The sequence below is a fragment of the Diabrotica virgifera genome, chromosome 4 (assembly GCF_917563875.1).
Source record: "Diabrotica virgifera virgifera chromosome 4, PGI_DIABVI_V3a".
Lineage (NCBI taxonomy): Eukaryota > Metazoa > Arthropoda > Insecta > Coleoptera > Chrysomelidae > Diabrotica > Diabrotica virgifera.
The window spans coordinates 231,433,385-231,455,918 of record NC_065446.1 but is presented as its reverse complement, the minus strand read 5'-3'; the positions used below and the strand labels follow the sequence as shown (position 1 = coordinate 231,455,918).

At 32.1% G+C, this 22,534-nt stretch overlaps 1 protein-coding gene across 2 annotated transcripts in view; it reads left to right on the top strand.

Annotated features, from left to right (window-relative positions):
* The window catches only part of LOC126883336 (venom serine protease-like), a 486,705-nt gene that overhangs the window by 396,300 nt on the left and 67,871 nt on the right, over positions 1 to 22,534 (top strand). For both annotated transcript variants that reach the window (XM_050648773.1, XM_050648774.1), the window contains exon 2: positions 16,977 to 17,203. In XM_050648773.1, coding sequence (XP_050504730.1) covers positions 16,977 to 17,203 — 227 coding nt within the window. The remainder of the gene's footprint in view (positions 1 to 16,976; positions 17,204 to 22,534) is intronic.

Genomic DNA, 22,534 nt, shown 5'->3' with positions numbered 1-22,534 from the left:
TTTTCGTCGTAGTGTCTCTCTTCGTCATATTCTTCTGTCTGGGTATTATTTACCTCTCTTCTATTTTCTCTTGGCCTGTCGGATCTATTTCGGTTTTCTCGATATCCCTGTTCATTTTGCCTACCATTATTTCTGTTTTCTTGATTTGTGCGTGTGGTGTTTCTATTCTGGTTTTCTCGATTTCTGTCCTTATTCCATTGCCTATTTCTTTGTTCATAATTTCCGCTTCCGTTGTCTCTATTTTCGTTTTCCCTCCTGGGATTAAAATCTTGTCTTGTATAGTCCCTCCTATAATTTTGTCTTCTATCTCCGAAATCTTGTGTTTCTTGGTGTCTGTAATCTTCTTGCGATCTTCTTGATTTTCTTTCTCTTAGACGCGATTCTCTTATTTGTAGGAATTGGCACAAACTATCTATGTCTTTTGTAATTTTGCAACGTGATATATTCTTCTAGTGTTTCTTCAAAATGTCTTGAAATCAGTTCGACTAATTGTTCTGACGAATAATTATATTGTAAATGTTTTACATTATTGTATATTTGTAATGCGTATGTTCTTTTTGAGATACCCGTCCTATCATTGTATTTCCCATTTTTAATTCTTTGTTGATTTCCAATTGTTGGACTTTTCCCCAGAAATAATTTAAAAATTTTTGTTCAAACTGTTGCCAACTGTCAAATTCTTCCTCCTTGCTGTCAAACCATAGACCTGCCTCATACTTAAGATGGTTTCTGATTGTTTCTTTAGCTGTTTCAAAACTTCCGTTGTGTTGTACTTTCTTTTTCAGGCTATTTATGAAGGGCACTGGGTGTAATCTTCTTACATCCCCGCCAAACCGTATTTTCACGTCATCTGTGCTATCCTGTTGCGTCTTGATTTCCGAAATTTGTCTTTCATTTTGCTTAACTTTTCCTTCTATCTCTCGCTTGTCTTCTTGTAACGCGTTTTCAAATTTGATTTCCAAATTCTCTAGTTCCTTTTTCTGGCAATTTGTTAACTCCTTCATTTTATTTTGAAATTTCATTTCTTGTTCTTTCATGTGATCTTTAATTCTCATTTCTTGTTTTTTCATGTGATCTTTAATTCTCATTTCTTGTTGTTCTATCTCGTTTTTCATTGTTGTCAAACATCCTTTTATTTCCTTTTCATACTGTTCTCTATTTTCTTGTTGTTTTCTTCTATTGTTTGTTTTGTTTCCTCCTGATTTTCTTGAATTACTCGTTTTGGTTTCTTCCTGATTTTTATCCATTTTTTTTCGATGTTTCTTCCATGGCTTGTTTTGTTTCACGTTGATTTTTATTCATTTTATCCGATTGTATTTGCATAAGTTGTAATATTTTTTCTAATTCTGTCAATTCCTTTTTTCCTGTTTCCATGATTGTTTTGTCTAAAATGTCTTCTTGTCCTAATTTTCTTCTTGATCTGAATGTTCTTCTTATTTTTTGCTTCGTCACATACATTTGTTTTCAAGAAATACTATCCTCGCCAAATAGAAAACTTTAAAACACCCTATCTGTTACAGACACGAAAATTCTCTCTTACCCAATGTAATAATTGTCAAATATTTCAAAAAATCATCAAATGCAAATATCAAATGAATAAAATAAATTATTAGAAATTGTACCTAAAGGAAATTTATATGTTGTAATTCAAATATATCAATTTTGACCACTCAATAAATATATTTTCAATCACCTGCTTTTCCTATGTCTTCCCTTTAAAAGTTGCAACCAGAAATACTCTCTAATGCACCACCAGTTGGGACGCCATGTCGTTATGCTCTACTTTATCTCTTTTATTAGATTGATTAGCAAATTCTTAATTTAATTAATTACTCAATTATTTTAATTTCTGCCTATGTAAAAAAACAAAATCAAATTCAAATTAAATTTTCACTAGTAATACCACTAGAGGTCAAATTATTTCCGGAAATTTTTTTGAGATCATGAATATTTTGAAAATATTTTGAAAATATTCTAAAAATATCTAAAAATATTCATGATCAAAAAAAAATTTCCGGATATTAATTTGACTTCGCGTGGTATTCGGTAAGAAAATTCCACACCAAATTTGCATTTGAAAATCCAAAGCTGCATGAACAGATTAATAGCGCGCCATAGCTTTGTCAGCAATTATTTAGGCTTTCAAATTCGTAATTTCTACTCATTGTAGTTGCATGGGAATACCATTTCAAGATAGAAAATAGTATATTCTTCAATTTTACATAAGTTTTGAGTAACTACAAGTGATAGAAAATGAATCAAAACTAAATTATGTAAACAAATAAAAACCAGTCTGTCAAAAAGGTTCTGTTATTGTAAACGTCAAAAAATTTCCACTATAATTCGCTGTTGGGTACCCCACGAGCAAAAAATTTCCGATAAAATACCTCCGTTGCCATGGTGATCTGTCAAAATAACGTATTTTGATTGGTTCAAAATTACAGGTGTGGAATTTTCTAATAAACTTTATTCTCAGGGCTAATTTTGTATTCGATGCAATGCCTTTGATTTGTGGCTTCTAGTATCTCTAGTTGCTTACTCCTTTCAGGATAAAACAGGGAAATTAAACACATTCAATATCATATAAATGTAATCTATTATTTATTTATCCAATATGCTGTATAAATAAGATTTGAAAAAAAATACTAAAATCTAAATTTGTTGCAACAATTTCTTCCTTAATAAATCAAACTTTAATTCTGATGTCTCCTTGTTTTAACAAAAAAATATTATTTAAATAAGTTATTGTTTATTCATAAAATTTACTTCTGTCCTTTTGAATTGATTACTTAAAGTTGGAATGACTAACTGAGTTATAGAACTGTTCAACACAAAAAAATTAGCATATATGGTGTGGATATAAACAAGCTCTCTCCGTTTCGACAAATTATTTGACTAACCTTTTTGTTTCTTCACTCCTTCTTTTCCCAGATTGCGTTGTCCTTGATTCTCCCACACGTACTCTTTTGGTGTTACAAAAAGTTCCCTCTCGTCCAAACTGCTTCAAAAACAAACAAAACCAGGACTCACTCGAATTCTCCACTCAGTTTTCTCCTTGCTCGATATCTTGTGCAAATAGATACCAATCAGCTACTCGTTCTAGACAGAACAAAGGAATCTTCCTCGGACACAGGAAAATTTTACTTATCAACCGGTCAACAATTTCGTTTCAACTTGATTCTGCTCGCAAAGACCGATTTCACCATTTTACACTGACTTCTCACTTTTCAAAAACTGGACTGCTCTCTCCCGATATTCATCACACAGTGCCTATCTTTTCTCTCTGAAATTCCGACTCCACATTCTGATCCCTTCCATCGATCTTTCTCTACCAATCAAAAACAACCTCTCTACCCAAAACATTCATACTTTTCTTTCCTAAGAAAACCAACTTAATTTGTATCCAACTTTCCATTTTGTTAAAATTCTAAGAGACATCAAATTACTATCGTTTTTTCAAAAAACTAAACAAAAGGCCTTACATTCTAAACTCAATAAAATTTTTTTATCGTTTAAACCTTCTACGAATTATTTACAAAAATCCTATTGATGTTCACAAAACGAAATAACATGCACTTTCTAATATTTTCGAACCATTGTCTGTAAATCCTTTCAAAAAACCCATTAACGAAAACCACATTAACGATTTCACCTTCCCCGAAAAAGCACTGTTCATTAACTAAAGTAGACTCTATACAATTTTTGGTCATATACAGGGTGAAGAAAATCTACGATCTCGTGGTCCATGATATAAATTTATTTTCTGAATTTTTCCAAAAAACCATTCTACAACAATATGTATAAGAATTTTACATGAATTTGATGATTTTTCACAGATATACTGAACTAATATGTTTAGCAGCGTGTGAACAGTTCTGTTTCTGCCCTAATCAATTACTCAACAGTTTCCCTCCTCAACCAGTAGGTAAATGGCTGGAATCAGTGTCTGCTTAGTTACATTAATTTCGTATGTTTTTAAGTCAGGTGTATGATATTCTTACTGGTCCTCTTCTAAGCTTAATATTCTCACGTAAGATGTGCCTCAAATAAGAAACCTTTCTTTGCATTACAACACACAACAGTTCTCGGCCCATTCCTCAGCCCATCGCAATACCTCCTCATTGGTAATTCTGTCTATTTGCGATATTCATCTTAAATTTGTCTAATAAAGATATAAATATTTACTTTTTATTCATTTATACATTAAGCATTACAATCTCTAGGGATTACAGCTAACGCCAAAGCGTTAAAAATCCTATTCTTGGGTGAGGTAGATAACTCCTCTGTCATTTTTAGCGTGCTGTGTGTCTTTGCCGCTGTCGTGACTCTTTTTATTTCTTCCTGTTCTTGCACTGAACTTTCCAGTCTTTCAGATTTATTACTCTCATGTTTTCTTCTACATGAACCATCTTCTTCTAGGTCTTCGTCTATACCTGGCTCATAATGGTTTTCAGTTAGATATTCTTCTCAACATATCTGATTGTGGGCGTCTTGTATGTGTCCTATCCAAAGAAAAGAAATTTTATGTATGTGACTATATTTTCTCTCTTTAATTCTTCTTCAATTTCGGCATTTGTTTTCATTATCATTTCTCCCTCTCTTGTTACATTATGGCCCAATATTGTTCTTATTATTTTTCTTTCAAATTTCAGAAGGCTATCTTCCTCTTTCTTGTTCATCATCCTTGTTTTGATCCCATATGTAACAACAGGTCTTGTTAAGGTCTTATATAGGTTTATCTTTGTTCTCTTACTTAGAGTTTTGCTTCGCAGAAAGTTTGTATTAATTCCATATGTTTTTTTGCCTTTCAGAATTCTTTCCTCTATTACCTCATGTCCGGTTTCCCAAGTAGCTAAAGGTGAATACAGTTTTAAATTTATGGTTCTTTGTTATTAGATATTTTTGAGTTGTGTCGTCCTTCCCTATCGTCATGTATTTTGTTTGGTACTGGTTTATCTCTAGGCCTATTCTCTTCGCTTCCTTATCTAATTTTTCAACTGCTTTTAATAAGTGTCTTCTTCGTCTTCGCTATGATGACTAGATCATCTGCATATGTTACTAGTTGAAGTTGATCTGTAATAATGTTTTTGCTTGCAAAGTTTGTACTCCTTTTTAATACTTTCAGTATCGGATTAAATAGTGTCGGTGAGATAGAGTCACCTTGTTTCACGCCTTTGTTTACAATGATATCCTTAGAAGTTGTTCCGTTGAAACTGATCTTTGCTGTGGTGTTCTTTAGGCTTACTATTAGCAGCATTATTTTCTATATTTTTCCTTTTTGCAAATATTTTCATTTAGTTTCATTTTCCATGATTTCCATGAATGTCTAATTATCTTAATAACCTTTAATTGTTTTTTGCCTACCATAATCACTAAACTGTTGATTTTTTTGCTAACGATGTCATAGTGCTTATCATACACTTATCCTTGCTGTTGTTTTTCCTACCATAATAAAGATAAACGTAATAATATATTTATGGAACTTTAAAATAAAAAAAAAAACAAGTAAAACATTGTCGTCAAACATGTTCAATTTTCGATGTCACCACAATACAAGCTGAATGGTAAGCTGCAGCTGTTTTACTTTTCATCCTACGTATACGTGAGGATGCCTTTTGTAAGGCTCGATACACATTTGCGTGTTTCCAAGTTGCGTGCACGCTGCGTTCAAGCTACGCGCGATTGCTAGCGGTTTAGCAGTAAATTAGTTTATTTTTTAGTACATGAGTTGAATTTATCCACTGCACATTCGAGTTGAGCCGCGGCGTGCACGTGAATGTGCACAGTGGCGTAGCTGAAGACCCCCCCCTGCGACAATTTTTGTGGGCCCCATAATATAAACATAACGACAACTAATATCAGTATAATATTACTAAAATATGTATAAATGACAATATTTGGCCTTTATTTAATAAGTCTTCATCAGTTAGTGTTAATAGATTTTTTGGAAATAGACATGAAAACCTATTATATAGAGAATGGATTTTGGGAAGAGCTATGACCTTGTAAATTTCACATAAACTTGTGTACGAAATCGGCATAATTCATAGCTCTTGTCAAAATCCAATACCTTAATAATAAACTGCTCGTCAAAAGTTAGGGATATAGAAAATTATGCTGATTTTCATAGTTGATTTTTTCGCGAACAGACGGATTCTGCTATTTTCTTTTTATTTTAGATTTTTCTTTGGTATTTACACAATTGTGAAAAGGTTTACTCAAACTTATTTTTTGTAGTTATACCGGGTGGAAGAAAAGAAATGTTTTTCTTATGTTAAGTTTGAGACACCCTGTAGGGAGAACGAGGTACAAATGTACAATATCATACACATCACAATCTTATTGTAGTCTTATGTTTTGTGAACATGTTGTTGTTTGAATGTCCCTGATATCTTTAGAAACAAAAAAAATAGACGGTTTTGTAATTTAACATGTGTTTTAACCGAAACAAAAGTTTGAGACACCTTGTAGGGAGAAAAAGGCACAAAGGTGAGTATACCTCGATATTATGTGGTAGTCTCGTATTTTGTGAATATGTATATTATTTTTTTAATATCTCTGATATCTTTAATAACAAAGAACCTAGACGGTATTACTCTTTAATACGTGTTTCTATGTTTCACATGTGTGATGTGATGCATGTCGTCAGTTAAAACACACATTAAAGAATAATACCGTCTAGTTTCTTTGTTATTAAAGATATTAGAGAAATTAAAAAAAATTAAATATTCACAAAATATGAGACTACAACATAATATCGAGGTATACTCACCTTTGTGCCTTTTTCTCCCTACAAGGTGTCTCAAACTTTTGTTTCGTTTAAAACACATGTTAAATTACAAAACCGTCTATTTTTTTTTCTAAAGATATCAGGGACATTCAAAAAACAAAATGTTCACAAAACATAAGACTACAATACGATTTCGATGTATACTCACATTTGTACCTCGTCCTCCCTACAGGGCGTCTCAAACTTAACATAAGAAAAACATTTCTTTTCTTCCACCCGGTATAAGTACAAAAAAAAGTTTGAGTAAACCTTTGCATAACTGTGTAAATACTAAAGAAAAATCTAAAATAATAAAAAAAATTGCGGAATCCGTTAATCTGTTCATGAAAAAATCTACTATGAAAATTTAGCAGAATTTTCTATATCCCTAACTTTTGACGAGCAGTTTATAACTAAATATTTTAAATTACAAAATATTGTAAAATACTTTAAAGAGTTTGAGTAAGAAAAGAGATATTTAGTTATTCTTTGTGACATTTTCAAGGTCATAGTTCTTCCCAAAATCCATTACCTATACATGTCTCTTAATCCGACAAACCTATTAGTAAATTGTTGCAATATTATATCTCAATTTTCATTGACAACATTAACTTCAAAACTGTTTTTTTCTACAAAGTTATTTTTTCGTCGCCGCTGAGCTCATCGTAAAATTTGTTTATACGTTTATCTGTTTATTTTTAAATTCCGGTATAATACCCCACTATTCTGCTATTCCTGCTGTTTCTGCTAAAGTTTCGGAAAACGAATTTATCATTTCTCGAAGATTATCACGAGTTTTTTCAAAAAGTTGAAGGGCGACGGTTAACTCTGCCGTTTCAGATTGAAAAATTTTGATGTTAGATTAATGAAGTCAAGTATTTTAGATTGAATAGTAATGTTAACGGCAAATTCAAAATTATTCATATGCCCTAGTAATGTATTAGCTTCTAATTTTTCATCGTTTTTTGAGATAGCAATGAAATTTTCGTTAAAGATATCATTACTTGTCGGAAAGCTGGACGCAAAGCCATAACAGCATCATGTCTGGATGGCCACCCTGTTTTACATAACCTTTTTAAGTGTTGGCAAACGCGTTGAATCCAAAGTCTAATAGTACATAGTAGATCCCATCTTTTAATACTTGCATTAAAAAAATCAATTAATCTCTTAATTATATCGTAAAAAACCAACTCCCGTACTCCAGCAACGGCATCATTCAACACTAGATTCAGATTATGGGATGCACATGGACAATGAACATAGGAAGCTGTTTTTTCAATGTCAGTTATGCGCCTTTGTACGCCTGAATATAGATACACCACTCATAACGCTTGCCCCATCATACCCCTTTACTCTGGAGTTGTGTACGGAAAGGTGCTTTGATTGTATAAATTTTAAAATTTCATTTACAAGACCTGCACATTGGTCTAATATGCGAATAAATCCCAAAAAACTGCCAGCATCTTCTGCTTTGGAAGGTAAATTATTTCCATCGCAAGTTATTTTTACATACCGAAAAATAAACTAAGCTGATCGTGTTTTGAAATATTTTGAGTGGTATCAAAAATTATTGCATAAAAACAACTTTTTTTAATTAAATGAATCTATTTTCAATTTATTGAGCTAGGAGCTAGCAATTTGTTTTTAAGTTATTGTTTTTATCGATTAATTTAACAAAAATAGGATCATATTTATCTAGTAAAAGAACCACCGACAAGAAATTACCTTTTTGGAATCCACTTTCATCTAAACTACCAATATGCCCACGAGACGCTAAATTGCACCCGGAAAGAGTAAGAGTTACGTCAATTACCCGTTTCATTACTTCCTTCCAAATTCCCTATTTTGATGCTTATCAGGAAAATACGTTTTGGTCCCCAATTTAAAGAAAGTAAGTATTAAGCTTGATGGCTTTAAGGGGGCCCCTCCTAACGTCGGGCCCCCCTGCCTTGCGGGCCTGTCAGCTACGCCACTGAATGTGCAGTGATTAAATTCAACTCATGTACTGCTACGGCCAGACAAGCGATAATTTACAGTGCTGTAAGAGTAGTAAGAGCAATAAAATGAAGCGGCAGTAGCTGCAGTAAAAAGCATTGCCAGACGGGGATATAAATTATGGCGTGTCGCGAGATGTAAATACAGCGTTTTGGTGATTGTTCTGGCTAGATGAGCTACAAATTTAGACTCTCGTCTATTCGTTTGCGACACGACGCCAAAGATGGGCCCGTTCGATGTTGCTGCTCGATATTTTACAGCTCAGTCTCGCCATCCACTACACTCACCGTGAGACCCATTCCCGCGCTTCATTTTATTGCTCTTACTGCGCCGTAAATTGTCGCTTGTTAGGCCGTAGCTTGAACCGCCAGAGATCGCCCGTATCTTGCCCGCAGCGTGCACGGAGCTTGAAAACACGCAAAATTGTTACAGTATGTATTGAGACTTTGAACGAGATGTTGTAGTTCTACTAGCGTTCCCAATAGCAGAACCGTATCGTCAGCATATCTTATATTGTTGATCGTCTCACCATTTATTATCAGACCAACATCTTTTTCCGCGAGTGCTTGTTGACAGATGGCTTCACTATACAGATTAAATAAAAGTGGCGATAAGATACATCCCTGTCGGACTCCTCGACTGATTTGAATTTCTTCTGTTAGCTCACCCTCAACCTTCACATTTGCTGTTTGATTCCAATATAGTTTGCATATGACTCGAATATCTCGGCTGTCTATATTTTTGCTTATTAGAACTTGCCTTAGCAGTTCATGCTGTACTTCGTCATAGGCCTTTTCTAAATCAAAAAACAGGTGATACTGAAACCATAAAAATGCAAAGAGGAGTTAGACAAAGATGTACACTTCATCATTATTATTCAACTTGTACTCCGAGGAAATATTTGCACGAGCTCTAGATGAAGCACAAGAAGGAATAAAAGTCAATGAAAAAATCGTGGATAACATCAGATATACCGATGATACAGTACTGATTGCTGGCAGTGAAGAAGAACTACAAATTCTGTTAACCAAAGTAGTGCGACAAGAAGAACTATATGGCCATAAGATGAATGCAAAAAAACTAAAATAATGGTAATTTCAAAAAGGCACACACCAGTTATAAACATCCTAGTCAACAACAATCTCGTTGAACAAGTGAAAACGTTTAAGTACCTAGGATGTTGAATACATGAAACCTTAGACCAAGAACAAGAGGTTAAATGTAGAATAGAACAGGCAAGAAACATCTTCTTAAAGATGCGACAGTTACTCACTACCCGTAATCTTAATATGTCCCTACTCCCTACGATACCGCATGATAAAGTGTTATGTATGGTACATTCCATGTCAAATCACTCAGGCAAAAAATTTTGGATCTCCGATTTGTCTGAAAATTGGTATATAGCTTTTGCGGGACGTAAAAATAAGATATTTATGCGATTATTTTATGCGATTTTACAGTGATTTGGTGTTTATTTAAACAACTTTGCATTTTCTGACGAAGTATCCATGAAAAACATAATATTTTAATAGAAAGGACTTAAAAATGTCATTATATGGCATTATAACAAGTTATTTTGAATCAAAACAAGTTTTTGATCAAATTTTATAGTGTAAAAAACGTTAAAATACCGTTTTTACATTTTCCTCCATTCCCAAAATACATCATCATCGATTTGGCTGAAAATTTGCCCACAGATAGCCAAAAAATAGGACTTTTTGTGGCTAGAAGGATTTGAATTATATTACAATATCAAAAAAGTTACATGCAGTAATATCAGACTCAAAAGTATATATTAGACCAGTCGGGATAGCATTTGACCTGGAATGCCGAGATGCCCAAAATTTTATTTTTCTGATCTTTAGGGGAGTCAATAGTAGCCTAAATTTAAAATCACGAATGAATTCCTCCGTTACGTTAGCCGCCATCTTTATTTTAAAGGACAACCTGTTTTGCTCAATATCTCCGCCATTTTTAACTTTTCGACAAAAACGGTAGGAACTGAAATTGTTCCAAATAAATCGTATTTACAATTATTACAATTTATTTTTAACAATTTTTGTCGTGAGATCGATATTTTCGAGTTATTTGTACTTACAGTAGACGCCTATATTTTTGACTATAATATTGCATGTAACTTTTTGGTATTGTAAAATAATTCAAATCCTTCTCACCCCTTAAAGTCCTTTGTTTTGTCTACCTGTGGGAAAATTTTCATCCAAATCGATTATGATGTATTTTGGGAATGGAGAAAAATGTAAAAAACGGTATTTTAAAGTTTTCTACACTATAAAATTTGATCAAAAGCTTGTTTTGAATTAAAGTAACTTGTTATAATGCCATTTGATGACATTTTTAAGTCCCTTCTATTAAAATATTATGTTTTCCATTGATACTTTACGATAGAAAATGCAAATTTGTATAAATAAACACCAAATCACTGTAAAATCGCATAAAATAACATTTTGAGAAAAAAAGAAAAAGAATATTTTTTGACCTTGAATATCTTATTTTTACGTCCCGCAGAAGCTATATACCAATTTTCAGACAAATCGGAGTTCCAAAATTTTTTTTGCTCCCAAATTGAGTGATTTGAAATGGAGTGACCCGTATATAGTTTACTATTACACGGCATGGACGCTTGGACGTTAACAGTTAGCTCATTACAACGTTTAGAGAGCTTTGAAATGTGGATATTTCGTCGTATGCTGAAAATTCCTCGGACCGCGTTAGAAATGAAAAAGTTTTAAGGCGTATGAATAGAGAACGTGAACTCACAGAAATTGTCAAGAAACGTAAAACATCTTATCTTGGACACATATTTAGACACGACAGATATAACTTCCTTCAGCTTATTATAGAAGGGCAGATAGAAGGCAGACGCGGCGGTACAGTGGTACGGCGGTACGGCGGTATGGTGGTACTCCACCCTCAGGAACGTCCTATGTTAATTGGGGTAGTTACCTCCTATGATAGGGGTTGATGAAATAGACCCTATTTGTTAAACATGTATTTATTCACCAACTCTAAATACCACAGTAACTAGTTGGTGCGTTTGAGGTCTAACTGTCTAATAATGTATCTGAATCACCAATGATAATTGATAAAAAAATGATCCACGATGCTTTTCTGTATCTATAAATAAATTTGAAAAGTGTTGATATTTTTAATGCTGACACGGCCTGGCCGTGAATTATGAATAATATTGAATAGCTGACAAAGCGTTATTGAAAACTAGTGCACTTGTGTTGAGTAATCAGTGTCACCTAATTATTTAACAACAAATGCGATGTTTGTTTTGTAAGACATTTAAAAATTAAATGAATATGTCTTGCTCTTATTTTGGATGCTGATAATCCTGTACACCGGGAGGACGAAGTGGCTGCGAACACCAAAAAATGGACAGGATTAGATTTTTAAAGTTTAATAATAAAAGCCCAAAATAGAGAAGACTTTGCAGAAGTCATCGCCAACCTTCGTTAAGAAGACGGCATCTAAAGAAGAAGAAGATGACTATGTTCATGGACAATCTTTTTCAAACTTTGTACAATAAAATTTCAGTCCTTGATATTTCGAATTGATAATTCATAATTGATGAATTTTAAGTTCATGGAGGATTTGTCTTGTGCTATATCCACGAGATCTGAAGCATTGAAGATCTGAAAGTATCAATTGTTTTCCTATCGTCCGGTTTCATTGTTCATGTCTCAGACCCGTAACTGAATATAGGAAAAATTAAGGCATATACAGTAGGGCGAAAATTTAAAAGTTGGAAATGTTATATCTAATAGCGTGAAAAAGTTGCTAGTATTATTTTTCAGCATATTAGTATTTTTAATTTTTTTTCTAAGCGAATTTTCTGTCCCCCAGCTACCTTGAATTTTATTAAATATCTCATTTTTATGAAAATTTCAATTTATATTATTTGGAATAAAATATGTGCTAACTCGATCTAAGATCAATTAAAAAAAACTTAAAATGTTGTCAATTACAAATTTAAACGATATTTAAAGTTTTATTTGTTTTTTCAGTCTCCCCAACCCCTTTCAAAATCCCGCTTCGTGAGTCCGTGCGTGTAATTTTCACTTATATTTGGTGCGATGCCTTAACTTTGTTATTATTGTTGTTTGTAAATTAAAGATGTTTAAAATAGATAAACCAGGACCATGGGGAATAAAATCAAGAGGTACTGTGGACCGCCCCATTTTTGGGCAACCACCAAATATACCTGAAAATGTTTTACCGAAATACAAACAAGAGATAAAGTTTTCTGGTTGCAAGAGGATAAAAACTCAGCAAGAAATATGGAAAAAGGCTTTAATTCCAATAATTTAACATACAAGAATTATTCAGCTTTTAAAAGCCTATCATGGCAAATATATCAAACTTATGAAACCATTTAAGAAAAGGCAAAACAGTGAATTTTACAAAAATAAAATTCAATGCTTTAAGAACAAAAGTGATACTACACGTTTCGATCTTGCAGCATGCAAATGTGACAGTCTGATTAATTGTCTTTGTAGCAAATCTCAAAAAGTGCCCCTGGATGAGCGCGAATTTCTATTAAATCAAAGAGGTCCCAGAAAAATGGTGATAAGCTCGATTGATAGGGAAAACAAAAACAAATATAATCAAAGAGAACAACGGTAAAAGGAGAAAGTTACCGACGCAAAGACAAAACTTTAGCTCAAGTAAAAAACAGTACCAAGTTTTATGGTCAATCGATCGTGAAAGAGCACATAACACTTGTGCATGAGCCAGGGTGCAAATATTTCGGATATGGGTATCCGCTCTCTGGTATATCAGAAAGCATCAAATCCAGCTATTGCATGTGACGAAACAGTCGTAAATACTGGCGTTAAGGGTGATGTAATACGGCTGTTAGAAGAACATCTTAAAAAACCGCTTGAGTGGTTTGTATGTCTGCGAGATTCAAATGATCTACCCCTTGGACATCAAAAGAAGTTTGCTAGTGACCAAATCAAAAAAAGTGACGGTCTTCAAACTTTCTCCTATAAAAAATTTGATCCAAATGACTACTTTGAGTTAATTAACTAACAAGAATATCACCTTACAGAACTACCTATATTCTCTAGATTTTCGAGTGACAATCTGCGAAATTTTATTAAGAATCCTAACTTAGACCCTTTTAACATTGATATTGAGAAATATCACTGCCACAACAATGTGCAGAACGATGTGTCAAGCTTGTGACACAAGCTTCTGTAGCAGTTTGTGGAGCGTATTCGAGTATATTTTTTTGTAATAATTATATTAATACCTAATTTTGTACTTTGCTTTAAGTATATTTATTTTAGCATTAAAAAACTTGGGAGACGTCAGGGAGACTGACAAGTTAGGCTATTTTGTTATAAAAAGAATGTTTTAGTATACTTTTCTTAAGTAAAATTTTTAATTGCTTTGTGAAACCAGAAAATATTTTCCAATTTAAACCGAATTTATTTATTCAAGTTCTATAAGGTATTACATTTCCCTTACAAAAGAAATTCGCATATTGTCGCATATTAATGTATTTTTTCTAATTTTTAGTTGCCGTGGGGGGCAGAAAATATTTTTTTATTTCAACGGAATTTTACTAAAATACTAAATAGTGTGTTAGGCAACTTTTATAAGCTATTACATTTTCGTTTCGAAATAAAAATTTTTTTGTCTGTTAACATTTTTTCAAAATTTTAAATTGTCTTGGGGGGACAGAAGATATTTTCCAATTTCGAAAAAATTTTACCAAAATACGTAACAGTTGATCGGACAACTTTTTTAAGGTATTACTTTTCCATCGCAAAAAAAAATCGCCTTTTTCGATGCACCCTAATATACAGCACGACTAGATTCACTTTGTATTTGAGATTTGAATGCGCACTGTTATTGCCGTTTAATTTTTCCACATTTTCTGAATCTTATGTTTTAACCGTGCAGGTATTTTACTTAGCGGGACGTTACCAAAATAAAATTCAGAAAATTTGGAAAAACCAAACGTCAGCATTAGTGCGCATTCAAATCTCAAATACAAAGTGAATTAGGTCGTGCTGTACAGTCCGACCAGATTCACTTTGTATTTGAGATTTGGATGCACACTATTATTGAAGTTCGGTTTCTCTACATTTTCTGAATTTTATTTTGTGCAGGTATTTTACTTGGCGAGACGTGACCAAAATAAAATTCAGAAAATTTGGAAAAATTGAAGGTCAACTACGGTGCGCATCCAAATCTCAAATACAAAGTGAATCTGATCGGATTGTACCAGTCTCATTTTGGTGTTCCACAAAGTGCGATTTTTCCATAGTTTAAATAATCTATAGTTTTATTTAACTTTTATAATTAATTAATCTAAAGTGGCCTAATAATCTAAGAGCTAGTGAACCCTCCGACTAGCGGTCGTCCTGTAAGGCTAGAAATTTGTCTAGTGATAATTCATAGCACACCAAGTGTAAAAACCATGACCTGGCATGGCAGGCATCAGCCGTGCACGTATATCTACCAGGTGAATCGAAAAGTGCATAGTTTAGGGGTAAAATAAACTTTCCCTGTAAGGTTTAAATTTAAGTATGTGTTTGAGTAAGTCATTTAGAAGAAATGTGTACAATGACAGGCGATTCTGAAGAGCATAAGCCCTTGCCAGGCGAGGGTAAAAATTAGGGGTTTTTCCTAAAATTATTTTTTTTGCATCGAACAATTTTTTTTTAGGTTTTTTGAATCATTCCAAATAGAAAAGATCTTTAGTGATTTTGCTCTTAAGTTAATAGTTTTTGTTATATAAGCGATTGAAAATTTTGAAAATTGCGAAATCGTCTATTTTTAACCCTAAATCGGACATTTATCTAAAAATTTCAAAGTTACCAAGGTAGGTAGATATTCTTTAAACATTGATTGATGAAATCCCAAAGAGTTTTTTGCAATACAATATCGGAAACCCCTTTGTTTTTTAATTGCTAATCAAGCGGGCGCGACACTGTAGTATAAGTAAGGACGTTTGAGTTGGCATAAATTCATTATCTCGAGATTTTCAAGAGAAATCCTCAGACAGGCCGATTTTTATTTTTAAATTATGACTTTTGGCATATATATAATACTAGTGACGTCATCCATCTGAGCGTGATGACGTTATCGATGATTTTTTTAAATGAGAGTAGGGGTTGTGTTATAGCTCATTTGAAAGGGTATTTAATTCTCTATTCACTAATATAATTATTAACATAATTATTTATATAGGGTGTACAAAAAAAAATTTTTATTAAATTAACTTTGATTAAATTTGACAAATAGAAGAAAAAAATTTTTTTGTACACCCTGTATAAATAATTATGTTAATGTTTACATTACTGAATAGAGAATTAAATAACCTTTCAAATGAGCACAAAACCCCTACTCTTATTTAAAAAAATCATCGATTACGTCATCACGCTCAGATGGATGACGTCACTAGTATTATATATATGCCAAAAAGTCCTAATTTAAAAATAAAAATCGACCTGTCTGAGGATTTCTCTTGAAATTTGCCCATTCTCGAGATAGTGAATTTATGCCAACTCAAACGTTCTCACTTTACAGTGTCGCGCCCGCTTGATTAGCAATTAAAAAATAAAGGGGTTTCCGATATTGTATTGCAAAAAAACTCTTTGCGATTATATCAATCAATGTTTAAAGAATATCAACCTACCTTGGCAACTTTGAAATTTTTAGATAAATGTCCGATTTAGGGTTAAACATCGCCGATTTCGCAATTTTCAAAATTTTCAATCGCTTATATAACAAAAACTATTAACTTAAGAGAAAAATCACTAAAGAAAAATCACTGTTTGGAATGATTCAAAAAATCTAAAAAAAATTTGTTCGATGCAAAAAAATAATTTAAAAAAAAACCCTAATTTTTCTCCTCGCCTGGCAAGGTCTTATGCTATTCAGAATCGCATGTCATTGTACAGATTTCTTGTAAATAACTTACTCAAACACATACTTAAATTTAAACCTTACAGGAGAAAGTTTATTTTACCCCTAAACTATGCACTTTTCGATTGGCCTGGTAGATATACGTGCACGGCTGATACCTGCCAGGTTATGGTTTTTAGCCTTGGTGTGCTATGAATAATTATCACTAGACAAATTTCTAGCCTTACAGGACGACCGTTAGTCGGAGGGTTTACTAGTTCTTAGACTATAAATATAGATACATAGTTAATTTATATCTTTTTAGGGACTGCAAATACTCTTATACCTATTTTCATGAACATTCTGAGTATAACTTGGGCAGTGAATCCAAAATGTAATTATTATAAGAATTTGGACGTTGGACAAAAATTTCCTGTATACAATCAACAATATCCCAATAACTATTCTGCAGGTTACAATTGTAATTGGCAGGTTCAAAGTCCTATTGGATCTAAGATAATAATTTCGTGCGAGAATATTAATCTACCAAGTGTAAGTATAATAGGCCAGGATAATAAGGCAAAAATATACCCTGTTCGTGACACTTCAACAGCCAGGGTACTGAAGCGATTTTTCGACAGGTAATACCTAAAAGAACAAATTCTAACTATTTCTTGCGGAGGATCTGGCGGCCATTTTTATTTATAAACAATTTAGTGTCAGAAAAGGGCTTTTTTCTTTTTATTAAATCAATGGAAAACAGTGAAACTTATGGTTTTCTTAGTACAAACATCTTCGAGAGCATGGAAAAAGCTTTAAAATGACGTATTACAAAGGTTGATATACTCATTTATTGTTAATATAATTGCGAAAAGGGCGAAATTCCAAAATAATTAATTTCGCAATAACTGTTGTAAAAGTTAGTGTACAGCCTTAAAATTTTTGTCAAATGAGGGTTCTTTGGTGCTTAATACGTGACAAAAATTTCAAAGCGATTCATTCAATTGTTTAAATATTATTCAAATTGTTTATCCTAGAGAGCTTTTTTTGCAATAACATAAGTCAGAAAAAAATAATGCTAGAACCATTCTACGGGAGTCAAATGAAACAGCCTGAGCTAAATTTTCAAATTGGTTTAAAATATGAATAAAATATGCATTTATTAGTAATAAATAATTATGCCAAAGTATCTTCAATTTTATAAATTTTTTAATAAATTTTTTCAAAAAAAAATTATTTTTTTGCCGTGTCTTAGGTTTTTATTCACGTTTTTTAAACCAATTTGAAAGATAAGCACATGCTCTTTCATTTGACACCTGTATAATGGATCTAAAATTATTTTTTTCTGACTTATGTTACTGAAAAAAAAAAAGAATCTGTGTGTACTTTGTACGCACGCAAGAAGTTATACTTCTATTATATGATTTAAACGAAATTAATATACTTTTTATTTATATTTTGTTTAAATATTAAACTAATTTATACTTACTACTTCTCAAACATTTTTATTAGAACAGTGCCAAAAATTAAAATAATAAAAGAATAAGACACACACAAACACATTAAACAAGCCACAAATGATGTCTGAACATTAATTGTCGAATTTTTTTTTAACTAAATACGTATTTTCTGAAAATACAATTATATAATAAATATACTTACAATCATAAAATGTATTAAAAAAAAACAAAAAAGAAAGTTTCTATTGGGACTCGAACCACCGCTGATAAGAGCGGTTGGTATTGGAATTCATTCGCCTTCTCCGCTTAGCCACGGACAGTATGTGTCATTATTTACGAAGATCGACTAACTAAACGGAGTAAACTTGTGATATTTTGATATTTTGAAAATGGATCAAATTATTTTAATTTTGAATTGAAATGATTTAGAATTGAAAAAATACAACAAAACATAGAGTAAATAAACAATATATTAGGTGAATATTGATAGAAATTTTGATGGTAATCAAATTATATAAATAAAAGTATTACATACTATGTATTTTGGCAGATCAAATAGGTAGGTTTATACCCATGATACATTAACAATTATTACCATAGATATATAATACTCTAGATTGCGCCTTACGATCTTAAAATGGGTGACGGTTGCGACAGAGATAAATGAGCCTATTTGGTCGGTAGTCTCTTTCTAATTCAAGGGGAGTATCGACGACGTCACTATCCTACTCTGTCGTCGAGTATTTTAGATGGGTTGACAGTTCGAGCGGATGGCGACGAGAAATGGTCGTTTGTCTTCGGACGTGGATAATCCTGGTTCGAATCCCATACCAATCTTTACTTTTTTATTTTTTATTTAATCAATATTAATATATATTAATATTAATATATAATCAATATTATATCTCTAAAGTAAATCTATGCAAAGAAATATATAACAAATAAGAAAAACTGTGTAGGTACCAATGAACTATCAATACGGATGGAATAGGCACGAAGAAAATTAATGCAGCCACGATACAAGAGAGAGGTCCTAGAGAGAGAGAGACAAGGTGCTGGAAATTTTGACAGGCCGTGTAATTTGAGTTGCCTATATCAACTTAAATCGGGGCAATATAAAAGTAATATTCTAAATATAAAAGTAACATAAAAACATAATCAAGGACTTCTTCACTTTATATTAAAACAGTTACTAATTTAGTATTTAAATAGTTTTAAAATTTAACTCCCAATACTTTAGGAAAGTATTTGTTTTGATAAATACAAATAACAATTCTGAAAAGTATTTAAACAGCAAGTATGGCACTCTGTACTCTATTTACCCACTAAATTCAAAAAAAAAGTGTTTAAATTTTGAAATATATACTGCCAATCAACAATTAGGACTTAGCCAAGTTAAAATATGAGGTCCATTCAACGAACTGTCAATACTGATTCAATCGGGTCCATTTATATAGGCAACTCAAATTACACGGCTTGTCAAATTTTCCAGCACCTTGTCTGTCTTTCTCTAGGACCTCTCTCTTGTATGTTGGTGGCAATCTCGCTTCACTATTTGAATGGGACAGGGCCATTCCATCCGTATTGACAGTTCATTGGTAGGTACACCTATAGATTTTTAAAAATATAAAAGCCAATGTTATTTTTTTAATAAGTTAATTGTAGGATAGTATAAAGTAATTGTTCAAAATATTCGTAAAAAATTACCAATAATTAATATCAACATAATGTACCATCGATTTATTAATTGAATCGGTCATTTCAAAAACAACATGAGTCACATATTCCTAATTTTACAGAAGAGCAAAGAAAACTAACTATATAGTCGAAAGATGGATGAAATGGATGACATCAAAATTCAGAGTTATATTGTAGTTTTGTTCCTAATGTTTTTACTGGACTGGTGTCGTTTTTGCACACAACGTTTATCTTAAAGGAGTCTGTTCCTCTCAAAAGTTAGTTTCTGAAAATTGTGGACTTTGCTGTTTTTGAAATGACCGATTCAATTATAAGTAATTAGACATTATTTTTATTTATGAAACTATTGTTACAATTTTTTAAAAAAGTAGAAGCAAAACAAACATTCACATCATTCGAATAAGGACGAATTTATATTAATAACGAATGACTTTTATTTTACTATGCAGTTCACAAATTATGTATTCCAATATTAACTTACTATACATACATTTATTATCTGCTAGATTTCCTTAGGTCCATTTTTCAGATGTAAAAATATCTAATAAACGCAATATTGATTAAATAAAAATAAAAAAAATAAAGTTGGTATGGGATTCGAACCACGATTATCCACGTCCGAAGACCAAAGACCATTTCCCGTCACCACCCGCTACAACTGTCAACACATATTACTCGATAAAGTGGGATATTCACGTCGTCGATATTCCCCTTAAATTAAAAAGAGACTACCGACCAAATATGCTCATTTATCTCTGTCGCAACCATCACCCATTTTAAGATCGCAGGGCGCAATCTAGAGTATTATATATCTATGATTATTACGTACCTGTTGCTTTTAAAAACTATTTAAAAGTCACTACAATATTATAAACTTTTTTGTTTCTGTCCTCACAACAATAAAACTAATATATTATACATTTGTTTACCTTTACCTTTACCTCCAAACCACAGCTGCCATATCGGATAATTTTTGACATGTCATTTGAACATCCAATCACAACAAAGTTATAATGCGCATGCGCCGGGCTGATAGGTTTTAACATATAAAAAAATCACCCTCTATCGCCGGTAAAGAAGTATAACTTCAAAAAGCTCTCTGGGATAAACAATTTGAATAAAATTTAAACAACTGAATAAATCGTTTTGAAATTTTTGTCACATATTAAGCACCAAAAAACCTCACTTGACAAAAATTTCAAAGCTGTACACTAATTTTCACAATAGTTTTTGTGAAATTATTTTTTTTGCAATTTCAACTTTTTTCGCAATTATATTAACAATCAATGAGTATGTCAAGCTTTATAATACGACATTTTAAAGCTTTTTCTATGCTCTCGAAGATGTTTGTACTAAAAAACCATGAGTTTCACTGTCTTTCAATGATTTGATAAAAAAGGAAAAACGGCCGTTTTTTGACACTAAATTGTTTATAAATAAAAATGGCCGACAGATCCTACGCAGGAAATAGTTACAATTGGTATTACCTGTCGAAAACACGCTTCAGTTATCTGGCTGTTGAAGTGTCATGGAAAAAATCTTATTACCCTGGACTACAACTAGTTTACTGTTGTACGCTTATTTTAGGTTGCTTTGAAATTAAATTTTGCTTATACAAACATAAATACACAACCAAACTTACAGTTGAGTCCGCGGGTCTTTACCCGTGCGTCATCATTTAAAGCATACGAAATAAGTCGGAAATCTATTTCACGCCACAACAACTGACAGAAAGTGGCTACTGTTCCGATTACGGGTTTTATTATAAAATTTGACTTTATCAAATATATAGAATGTCAAATGTAAGTTTTGCTTCAAAATTTTTGTGCAGAATTACAGCTACATAATTTGAAGTAGCTTAATAAATTCTCTTATTATTGATTAATAAATAAATAAACAATTTATAAAAAAATTCAATAACATATTTTATTTTTGTTATTTTATTCACTTTGACGGAAATCTAAACACAATCATTTCTTTACTGTGTGAATGACGTTAGCTTTTAGACCAGTGTAAATAGCAAAAAAACAATAAAAAATTAATAGCAGGATGAGACCAATTCCAAATGAAAGTACACATATTAGATAACATGTGGAACATTTTTCACCAAATCTGGATGAGGGGAACATGGGTTGGGGGAGCGCTTTTAGGGGTGAAAACGGTTAATTACGATTTGCGGCAAAACGGCACATCCTATCGAAAAAAGTTAAATTGTAAAGTTGTAGACTATAAGAAGATCTACAACTTTTGTAAATAAGCATTTTTCACATAACTTCAAAATATCCGAGAAAATTGTAAAATTCGATGTTTTTGATTTTATTTTTTTTCTCACTGAAAAAAAATTTTTTTTTTACCAAATATGGTCGAAACTTACCTCTTTATGTCCCAAATACTCTGTAATTTTTTTGTTTAAAAATATTTTTTAAAACTCTTGTTTTTTATGTTTAAGGGAAAATGTAAGCATTTTTTCAATTGAAAAATCTCCCGAAATTTTTTTAGCTTTTTTAAAGAAGTTGGCATTATTTTTGTTTATTGAAACCTCTATTTTCTGATAGTGCAAAAAATATATACGTTACTGTGGAAAATTTTGTCACAAAAGACAAAAATCGGAAATTTATTTTCAACCCCTCACCATTTTCAGATTCTCAGACGTAATGTAAGTTGCATAGCGAGTAGGTGCAGCCCATTTAGTGACAAATTTATTTATTTTAAAGGAAATTGTGGA